Source organism: Malaclemys terrapin, chromosome 2 (genome assembly GCF_027887155.1).
Source record: "Malaclemys terrapin pileata isolate rMalTer1 chromosome 2, rMalTer1.hap1, whole genome shotgun sequence".
Classification (NCBI taxonomy): domain Eukaryota; kingdom Metazoa; phylum Chordata; order Testudines; family Emydidae; genus Malaclemys; species Malaclemys terrapin.
This window is the reverse complement of record NC_071506.1, coordinates 99,171,914-99,182,703: the sequence shown is the minus strand read 5'-3', so window position 1 is coordinate 99,182,703 and position 10,790 is coordinate 99,171,914. Positions and strand designations below refer to the sequence as shown.

General features: G+C 46.4%; 1 protein-coding gene and 1 long non-coding RNA gene across 6 annotated transcripts in view; one reads left to right on the top strand and one right to left on the bottom strand.

The window, feature by feature from the left end:
* The first annotated feature begins 768 nt into the window (after positions 1–768).
* On the top strand, positions 769–6,497 carry LOC128831439 (uncharacterized). The gene is made up of 2 exons (XR_008443795.1): positions 769–1,318; positions 4,664–6,497. It is a non-coding gene; the product is annotated as an uncharacterized LOC128831439 (long non-coding RNA).
* A 208-nt stretch (positions 6,498–6,705) lies between these two features.
* Positions 6,706–10,790, bottom strand: part of CNDP1 (carnosine dipeptidase 1) — a 35,248-nt gene continuing 31,163 nt past the window's right edge. For 4 of the 5 annotated variants that reach the window (XM_054017832.1, XM_054017830.1, XM_054017831.1 and 1 more), the window contains 2 exons: positions 9,284–9,431; positions 6,706–6,924 (listed from right to left, as the gene is read on the bottom strand). In XM_054017832.1, coding sequence (XP_053873807.1) covers positions 6,819–6,924; positions 9,284–9,431 — 254 coding nt within the window. In that variant the 3' untranslated portion in view covers positions 6,706–6,818. Of the gene's footprint in view, positions 6,925–9,283; positions 9,458–10,790 lie in introns of those variants that run through there. The other variant, XM_054017833.1, reaches the window with a different exon arrangement.

Genomic DNA, 10,790 nt, shown 5'->3' with positions numbered 1-10,790 from the left:
GGTGGGATCTGAGTTCCTACAAAGAATTCTTTCCTGGGTGTCTGGCTGGTGAGTCTTGCCCACATGCTCAAGGTTTAGCTGATCACCATATTTGGGGTCGGGAAGGAATTTTCCCCCAGGGCAGATTGGCAGAGGCCCTGGGGTTTTTCGGCCTTCCTCTGTAGGGTGGGGCACGGGTCATTTGCTGGAGGAGTCTCATGAAGTCTATAAACCATGATTTGAGGACTTCAGTGGCTCAGACATAGGTTAGGGGGGTTGTTACAGGAGTGAGTGTGTGAGATTCTGTGATCTGCATTGTGCAGGCAGTTGGACTAGACGATCATAATGGTCCCTTCTGACCTTAAAGTCTATGATTGCTTTCTCTTCTCAACAAGTTTTGAAGAGGTGATCCTTGTTCTTCTGAGTTGGGTGAAGAGTTGCTTACATATTGCTAATTAATTCCCCATTAATAAATATTCTCTATCTAAATAGTTTCTCACATTATTAATTTAGTCAGCAAGATTTCAGGCTGGTACATAAAAGATTTTACCCTTTACATAGCAAGGATATGAGGAAATTACATTATAAGCTTTGCATTTTGACAAAATATTTCTGAACATACATCCTCAAAGCGTTTGCCATTTCAACATTTATGAAATAAACATTTTCTTCAAAACACTTCCCCATTATTAAAGTTTCAGAATAAAGACTTGTAGTGATAATGCTGGGGAAAAGGGGGAGGGAAAGACGGGGGAAAACTGCTGTAAACAGACCTTGCAAGGCCAAGAGATAAGCAGGCGAAGGGAAAGTTTCTAACATGCACACTGTGTACCTGCTGTAACTGTTGTCTGGAAGGGAGGGGTAAGGGTGAAATAGACAAAGGCTTGCACAGAAACTGCTTGGAATATTTGTTTGTATTTGTTGCACTGGATTTGAGACATGCTGGTCTCCTAGTGCCATTTCAGAGCTCTGAAATAAACTTGGCTTGCTTTCTCCCCTCGGTGTCTTTATTGGTGCCAAGCACACCGGGCAACGAACCCCTGTTTGCCATCTCGGGGCCCAGTTCTGGGCAGGCAACAGTTTTGGCGCCCAACATGGGGCTCGAGGCTGAAATTTAGCCTTGCCCGGATCCCTCCTGGCAGCCGACGGCTTACAGCGACGACCGACGCCCAGCGCGCACCGGTGACTTCATCGGGGGCCTCGGCGGAGACGTGGTTTGCTCGACCCCAGAGGGCACAACGGTGCAACACCCACAGACAGTGGAGAAGCAGCTGCGGGCGACGGTGGGGAACCGGTCCCATGGATAGGGCGACGGTGCAGAACCGGACCCTTGGATAAGGTAGGAACAGTCCAGTGGGGACTTTATCTGTTGTGACCTGGGGACGCCCAGAGTCTCCCTATGGGGCAGGAACAGAGTACAGCCGGCAGCGTACACCCTTCGAATGCATTCGGGGGAACTGGAAAGTGTCTGGATCTGACCAGTTGATTAAAAGTAAATTGAAAAGGTTCTGTACAGTTGATTAGCTTCAGTATCAGCTAGAGTGCCGAGAAAGGTGACCGGAAGGATCACTCAATTACAACATGATCCTTCATTTGCTTTTGTTTTGTCAGAGAACAGGTAAATGGAGTGAACCTCTCTATGCGTATACGTTTATGGTGTTAAGAAATAGGACTGATCTTTTGCATAAGTGCCATTTGACTCCAACAGGCTCGGTAGTAATGGCTGCTAAACCCCAGAACCCTCCACAGTTGTAATGGCAGAATCGGTGTCCCCTTCGGCTCCTCCACCCCCACAGAGAGTACCCTCCTCCACCCCACTCCAGAGAGTACCCCCTCGGTGGGATTGTATCCGTTGATTACTGAGAATGTGGTAGTCTGTCCAGGAACACAGGATCGTGCAGCCCAGATTGTGTCAGTGTATTCTCATGTTGCTTTTAATCCAGTACATCTAGCTGCTTTCAAGGCAGAGGCAGGGGAGTTCTCGACGAATCCAAGCAGGTTCATTTCAATCTTTGAAGGGTGTCTGGCTAGCCATGAGCCTGACTGGGATGATTGCAATATACTTATGAGAACCTTGTTGTCTGAAGTGGAGCGGAATCAGGTTATAGCCAAGGCTAGGGAGGAGGCACAGAAGAGGTATAATGAAGACAGAGAAGGCATTTAAAGTTAAAAGGGAAAGCTATTGAATACCAGAGGTTGTACAGAGTGGAATCCTCAGAAGTGAGTGTGCTCGTCCTGGTTTGTTGCTTCAAAGCTCTGTACAGAAGTTATGTTACTGAAAGGATGTATAATGGCAATGTGTATGTGTTAATGGTTGGAGAAAAGGTGCATGAGTGAAGAGTGGAAGGTCCTTTTGGAAGTTAGAAGAAGCCGAGAAAGGGAGAAGGAAGAGAACAGAATGAGTTAACTGAGAGGAAAATACAGCTAGTAGGCTCAGTCCAAGGACATTGTTCACAGCCAAGACTTGGCTGACAACCAAGAGAAAAGGGGGACTGAATGTGCCCAAGCAACTATGAGATCTGCAAAATACTGCAAGGCATAAGGAGGACAACAGAAGGGTTAACAAGCAGCTTTGCTGGACAGTATTGGCCCAGGGATTTAAAATTTAAAATTCCCACTCTGTTCGGACAGGCTCTGGCCAGAGACTTGGAGGAGTGGGACAATGAGGACAAAGCCCTCCTTCTGCAATAGGTAGATGACTTGTTAATTGCTGCTGTGGGTCTAATCCCTTGTCTTGAAGCTACTGTGAGTCTCCTGAATTTTATCGGACTCCAAGGATACAGGGTAGTGGACTGTGGGCTAAACCTCTGTATGAATGTGTTAAGGAAGAGGATCATGACCCCTTTCACTGGTCCCTAGAAGTGGACAGGGCATTTCAGCTACTAGGTGCCTGGAAACATCCCGTGGCATACTTCTCTAAGCAACTGGATCAAGTTTCAAAGGGTTGGCCAGCCTGTTTGAGGGTGGTCGCAGCCACTGCCCTAGTGCTTGGGGAAGCTGAAAAACTGACACTGGGGGGAACTGTGCAAGTGTATGTTCCCCATATGGTCCAAGCCTTGCTGGATACTAAGGGTGGTCTTTGGCTCACACAGGCTCGGGTTGCTCGATACCAGGCGAAGCTATTAGAGAATCCTGAAGTTACCCTACAAACCTGTCCCTCCCTTAATCTAGCTACCCTGCTACCAGAGACAGAAAAGCAGGAACATGACTGTCTGGAAATCATAGATGCCCACTACTCTAGCAGCCCAGATTTAAAGGATCAGCCACTCCCAAATGCTAACTTGGAATGGTATATGGATGGCAGTAGTACTGTTGTAAATGGGCAAAGGAGGGCGGGTTATGCTATTGTGACACTTCATGATACCGTGGAAGCTGAAAGTTTACCGGCTGGGACATCTGCCCAGCTTGCTGAACTAGTGGCCCTGACTTGTGCACTCGAGCTGGCAAAAGACAAACGGGTTAATATCTTTACTGACTCAAAGTATGCTTTTGGGGTATTGCATGCTCACGCTGGTCTGTGGAAGCAAAGGGGAATGCTAACAGCCCAAGGTTCTCCGGTTAAGCATGGGTCTCAAATTCTCCGGCTGTTAGAAGCGGTACAACTCCCCTCAGTAGTAGCAGTGGTACATTGCAAAGCTCATCAAGAGGGAAGATCAAGATGTAACCAAAGGCAATGCCAGAGCAGACAGGGAAGCCAAGCGTGCTGCTACCCTGAAGTCACCAACAGAGGAGAATGCCCAAATGCATGCCCTTATCCCATCAGTGGGTGAGCTTGCAGCCCCTCAGTACTCCCATGATGACAGAAACCTGGCTGACAAGCTCGGTCTCCAGGAGAAGGAGGGATGGCTTTATTCCATAGAGGGAAAAATCCTCCTGCCCAAGGGCCTAATCCGACCAGTGTTGCAGAAACTGCATCAAACCACCCACACAGGCAGAGAGGCTCTTACCCAGCTTATGAATAAATATTTTCTAACCTCTGAACTTAAACCCCTAGCATCACAGGTACAGGCTGAATGTTTAATCTGCCAAAAGAATAATCCTCGACCAGGAGTAGCAGTGTTGCCAGCCACCTACCCTAGGGAACCTACCCCAGGGCTTGGGAACCTACCCCAGGCCCAGGATTGGTGTGGCAAATAGACCTTACTGAGTTTCCCAGGACCCAAGGGTACAGCTATCTTCTCGTCTTAGTGGATCGATTCAGCGGATGGCCTGAAGCCTTCCCATGTTGCAACAACACTGCCAAGACTGTGGCTCTTAAGTTTGTCAAGGAGATCATTCCTCGCTTTGGCCTTCCCCAGTGGATGGAATCTGATAATGGAACACACTTCACATCTCAAGTGGTTCAAAAGATATCAAGTGCTCTGCAAATCTCCTGGAAGCTCCACACCCCATGGCGACCACAAACCAGTGGAGTAGTGGAACGCACAAATCAGACACTCAAGTGACACCTCTCAAAGGTTTGTCAGGAGGCCTCTCTTAGGTGGCCTGATGCTTTGCCCCTTGTGTTACTCCACATTCGTGCTCTCCCCAAGGGTAGGTTAGGGTATAGTCCCTTCGAGATTATGTTTGGAAGGGCATGGCCTTTGAATGGTACACCGGTTCTGGCAGGGGAGTGGGAGATGGGGTATGGTTTCTTGTCTCAGTACATGTGCTCTCTCTCTGCTGTTCTTTCTTTTCTTCACAGATACACTAAAGATTCACAGCCTTTTCTGCTGGATACCCCGGTCCACTCCCTGCAGCCAGATGACTCCGTTCTCGTGCGGACCTGGAAGGACGAGCCTCTCCAAGAGAAGTGGAAGGGCTTGTTTCCCACACAGCGGCAAAGGTCAAAGGACACAAGAACTGGATTCATCACTCTCGACTGAAAGCAGTGCCCATTCCTAAACAGTGGACTGTCCAGCCTGCGGAGAAGACTGCTAACGACGATTTGTTAGCAGAATAAGCTGTTATTCAAAAGACAGTAAGGGTCACTGGAAATGCCTGGTGATCTCTCTGAACAGCCACAGCGCACTCCCCGCAAGAACCCTGAGCATTGGTTTTATCTATACCTGGTTTGCAGGCATTAGTAAGTCTAGATTTTATATTGGTCCTGGTATAAGTTTCACTGTTCCTTTACTAAATGCCACCGGTTGGCAAACCGGTGCTGCATTCTTTGCCCTTTCCCACAAGCCACCTTACGGGAACTTACAAGGTAACAATGGAAAGGCTAGTTATGGTGAAGCATTCTGGGTATGTGGTAATAGTGCCTATAAATGGCTCCCTCATGGTTGGCATGGTAGCTGTTACCAAGGCTATCTCATTCCTCCCCTCTGTGTTCTCACCAAGGCTCCCTCAGGTCGCCCTAGGTACTATCGGTCCCTGAGAGCTACCATTGAACCCATCAGTGAAGGAGACAGATTTGGGATGATATCCCTCCCTTCCTATGGAGTGGGACGGCTAACCCAACTCTACAGAAGACTGTCTAAATTTCTCACTCAGTTTGCCAATGATACCCTGGCCATAGAGAAACGCATAAGTTCTGAGCTGTACCAGCTTCGACTGCTGGCTTTGCAAAACTGCCAGGCCCTAGATTATGTGTTAGCTTCACGGGGCAGGATATGTGCCCTTATTGGAGAAGAATGTTGTACCTATGTCCCAGAGTTTTCACAGGATATTAATAAGCATATCTTGTTGGCCGAACAAGCCTTGAATCAGTGGAAGGCCCAGGAAGGGGAACCCACTATTTTGGATTCCCTTTGGGGTTGGATACCTGGTTTAGGGGAACTAGGGGGTAGAGGGGGAAGCATTGTTCGCATCTTGCTCACAGGTGTTGTGATATGTTTTGTCCTTTTCCTTTTGCTCATTTGCTGTAAAGTGCTCATATGTAAGATTTGTACCTCCCCCTTCCCAGAAGTTCCCTTATACCCTCTCATTGATAATCCTGATTACATGGAGCTTAATCGCATTTTGTCTTTAGAGTATGAGAAAACTCTGACAAAGGTTTGTTGAGTGTTCTCAAAGGAGGGATTGTTGGTGTCACTAGGCATAGCTACCAGGTAACTCAGGAGAGTGGAAGGCCAAAAGTGCCGATGAAGCTCTTCTGCTCTGGGCCTACCTGAGCCACAGTGACTCCATCTTGAGAACTTTCACCTACTTCTGTGCTAACTACTTACATGCTGAAGCAGAAATGTAAGGGTCAGCTTTTCTAGCAGACAGCTGTAGTTTTGTTCACACTAGCAAAACTTGTAGTGATAATGCGGGGGAAAAGGGGGAGGGAAAGACGGGGGAAAACTGCTATAAACAGGCCTTGCAAGGCCAAGAGATAAGCAGGCGAAGGGAAAGTTTCTAACATGCACACTGTGTACCCGCTGTAACTGTTGTCTGGAAGGGAGAGGTAAGGGTGAAATAGACAAAGGCTTGCACAGAAACTGCTTGGAATATAAAAGGGAAAATTTGTTTGTATTTGTTGCACTGGATTTGAGACATGCTGGTCTCCTAGTGCCATTTCAGAGCTCTGAAATAAACTTGGCTTGCTTTCTCCCCTCGGTGTCTTTATTGGTGCCAAGCACACCGAGCAACGAACCCCTGTTTGCCATCTCGGGGCCCAGTTCTGGGCAGGCAACAAGCATGAGGCACCTCTGATCCAATTGTATTGCGCAAGGAATCGCTTGATTTGGTTAAACATTAGTTAGTGCGGGTTGTAAGCTGTAGCAGGCATTTAATTTTTCAACAGTTTCAGACATGCGGTGTATGTCTAACTATTTTATTGTTTGTACATGTTTCTCCAGAGTAATAAAGAAGGAGGTTAGAATATTTAAGACAATAGGCAGGAGTCTAGCTTATTATTTTGCCAGGATCCATCAGTTTGTAGTCGTCGTGTTGGACGTTTCCTGTAACTTTCCAGGCAGTTTTGCAATCTCCAAGAAAAGGGTTGCAAACAGTTTTGTTCCTTGAATGTAATTGTGCCTATGCAAAAAAAGAAAGAAAGACCAATTTTGCTAAACAGATTATGCAAAACAAGGGCCTGACCCTGTGAGGTGCTTGACACCAGCAACTCCTATGGGTTTCAATTAGACTTGAGGGTACTCAACACTTGAAAGATCGAGCCCTACATTTAGTGGGGAGGGAGAGAGAAGGGAAGAATTAAATTATTGGGTTTCAAGGTGCCAGATTAAGAACCCTTAAATTGTAAATCTCCAAATTATCCACAGGACACACACAATGGATGGATCGTTTCCACCATGATTTCAACAGCTTCCACCCCACCATCAACCTCAGCCTGGACCAATCTACATGGGAGGTCCACTTCCTAGACACCACCGTACAAATAAGCGATGGCCACATTAACACCACCCTATACCGAAAACTCACCGACCGCTACGCCTACCTTCATGCCTCCAGTTTCTCCCCGCGCCCCCCGGTCACACCACACGATCCATCATCTACAGCCAAGCACTGAGGTACAATCGCATCTGCTCCAACCCCTCAGACAGAGACCAACACCTACAAGATCTTCACCAAGCATTCTCAAAACTACGATACCCACACAAGGAAATAAAGAAACAAATCAACAGAGCCAGACGTGTACCCAGAAGCCTCCTGCTACAAGACAGGCCCAAAAAAGAAACCAACAGAACTCCACTGGCCATCACCTACAGTCCTCAGCTTAAATCTGTCCAACGCATCATCAGTGATCTACAACCCATCCTGGACAATGATCCCTCACTTTCACAGACCTTGGGAGGCAGGCCAGTCCTCGCCCACAGACAACCTGCCAACCTTAAGCATATTCTCACCAGCGGCCACGCACCGCACCATAACAACTCTAACTCAGGAACCAACCCATGCAGCAAACCTCGATGCCAACTCTGCCCACATATCTACACCAGCAACACTATCACAGGACCTAACCAGATCAGCTACAACATCACCGGCTCATTCACCTGCACGTCCACCAATGTTATATATGCCATCATGTGCCAGCAATGCCCCTCTGCTATGTACATTGGCCAAACTGGACAGTCACTATGCAAGAGGATAAACGGACACAAGTCAGATATCAGGAATGGCAATATACAAAAACCTGTAGGAGAACACTTCAACCTCCCTGGCCACACAATAGCAGATGTAAAGGTAGCCATCTTACAACAAAAAAACTTCAGGACCAGACTCCAAAGAGAAACTGCTGAACTCCAGTTCATTTGCAAATTTGACACCATCAGATCAGGATTAAACAAAGGCTGTGAATGGCTATCCAACTACAGAAGCAGTTTCTCCTCCCTTGGTGTTCACACCTCAACTGCTAGCAGAGCACCTCACCCTCCCTGATTGAACTAACCTCGTTATCTCCATACTGATTTATACCTGCCTCTGGAGATTTCCATAACTTGCATCTGAAGAAGTGAGGTTCTTACCCACAAAAGCTTATGCTCCCAATACTTCTGTTAGTCTTAAAGGTGCCACAGGTCCCTCTGTTAGATCAAATGTGGTCAGTTTACAAGAAAAAGGTATTTTTTTCTAACTGCCAGCCCTGCAAATATAAACCTGAGTTCTAAGAATCAAGCTGCGTTCTTCCATATCACGATCTGTTATAATGGGTCTGCAGCCTTCCTCAGTCACACTATTTGCTTCAAATTATGCCCTCAGTGAAAACCTAACTGTCTGAAAGTGTAACTCATTGGAACTTGGTAGACAATTCCAGTATTGGCGACCCCATGCATTCCAAAGTCATGCATCAGACTCCAAACAATCAGAAAATAATCTTAAAATTCATGTGATTTTTAAAAAAAAATAAATGTTGGGTTATTTTTATTTGCCTTCAGTTGTCGGAGACTTTAGGACACACTTCCTTCACATTCTTAAGTTTTTCTCCGCAATCACAAAGGCTGGAAACATAGGTTGTTTTTTTTTAAATGACAGCTGAGATGATCATGCAATCCCTTGATTCCAGCAGCTGGCTGGGACTTCAAGAAAAAACCCCCAATTATTATGAGACTTGCAATAAACTCATGCAAGTTGGCAACAATGCACTTCTGTCAATAGGGAAGAAGGAATAGACTACATCTTATTCCTTTTTAGCCTTGTTTGGCGCTGCAGGAGCAACACAAATAAAAAAGCAGCAAAACCTTATTTTTTGTCATTAGGATAAGCATATACAACTCTGAATACCCCAAAATAGTTTCTATCTGTTGGATAAAAAAAATAGAGACAGGACTGTCAATTAGAATCAGGTGGGCACAGCCTAGTGTGCTGGGATTGCTGTGGGTGAGTATTAGTACTTCAGTTCCTCCTCTCGTCTCTTAGGGTGCCTTTTTTTTATTTTAACCTGCTTATTTTCTCTTTTTGGGAATGCTCCGCATCATCAGCTGCTCCAACTGGAAGCATCATCACACTCTTCCTTGTTATATTCTGGAACGTTTGGGCAATAGGAATTGTTGAGCCATCCCGGATCATTTCTGGATCTTGTCCAAAAACTGAAACACATGGAAAGAACGAAATTCTGCAGAAGTAAAATGAAGACACACTGGTCTCTTCACTGGAGCTAGTGAGCTTTGGCATTCTGCCCAGCACAAACTTTTCTTGGTAGTATTTCTTTTGGCGGAGACTGTATAACCAGCTAATGTAATGATGCCATTATACACACATATCCTCGAAAACTATACTAGTCTTTTGATACTATCCTGATTTTGCATCTCAGTACACAGAAAAGTGAGACAGTATCTTCCGTCTGGCTCTTACCTTGCAATATAGGCCCAAATTCAAGAAGGTGCTTAAGCATATACCTAACTTTAAGACCAAGTAGTCCTATTGAAATCAATGACTCAACTCATATGATTAATATTAAGCACATGGTTAAATACCTTGCTAAATCAGAACCTCAAAAATCAGCTGTTTGCACTGGGTTTTAGGTTTTCTCCTCTTTTTAAAGTGGTGTAAGTGAGTCTTCTGCTTTTGAAAAGTAATGTAACCCTCTAATGGGCTTCCATTTTTCTATTGTAGAAGTAACAGAATCTAACATTGCAGCAGTGTATATATGTAGCTAGGCCTTGTGGGTTTTTATATCAAGGGTCAGCAACCTCAAGCACACAGCTTGCCAGGGTAAGCACCCTGGCGGGCCAAGCCAGTTTGTTTACCTGCTGCGTCGGCTGGTTCAGCCGATCGCGGCTCCCACTGGCTGCGGTTCGCTGTCCCAGGCCAATGGGGGCTGCAGGAAGCGGCGCTTCCCGGGGGATGTGCTGGCCACGGCTTTCCACCACCCTCATTGGCATGGGATGGCGAACTGTGGCCAGTGGGAGCCGCGATCGGCCGAACCTGCCAACGCGTCAGGTAAACAAACTGGCCCGGCCTGCCAGGGTGCTTACCCTGGCGAGCTGCATGCCAGAGGTTGCCAACCCCTGTTATATACAGTTAGTAAACACAATTATTTGGAGTCCTGCTGTGTCACATATGTTTAATGTTGTGTAGAAAACAAAGATACATGAAGTGAGAAAGAGACAGCATTGCTCACTCCTTCCTAGGGGAAGAGGAAATACCGTCTCTATTGCCCCAAGCCCCCTTTGAATAACCTAAGCAAAAGTGTTGCAGAGTGGCAGAAGCAATCAGGTTCTTAATATTTTTACCATGTTGCTTGGGAATGGAGAGAAGAAAAGAGGACAGGCTGGGGAGGAGGGCAATTCCTGCGGGTTCCAGGAGAAGCTTACAGTGTCCCAGGGAAAGAGAAACTTTAACTCAGATCTAGCAGTGAAAGACCTGCTTACATTACCTTTCCTGAGGTAGCGAGACAACCATATTTCATATTTCTGAGGGGGAACATTAAAAAGATCTTTTATCAA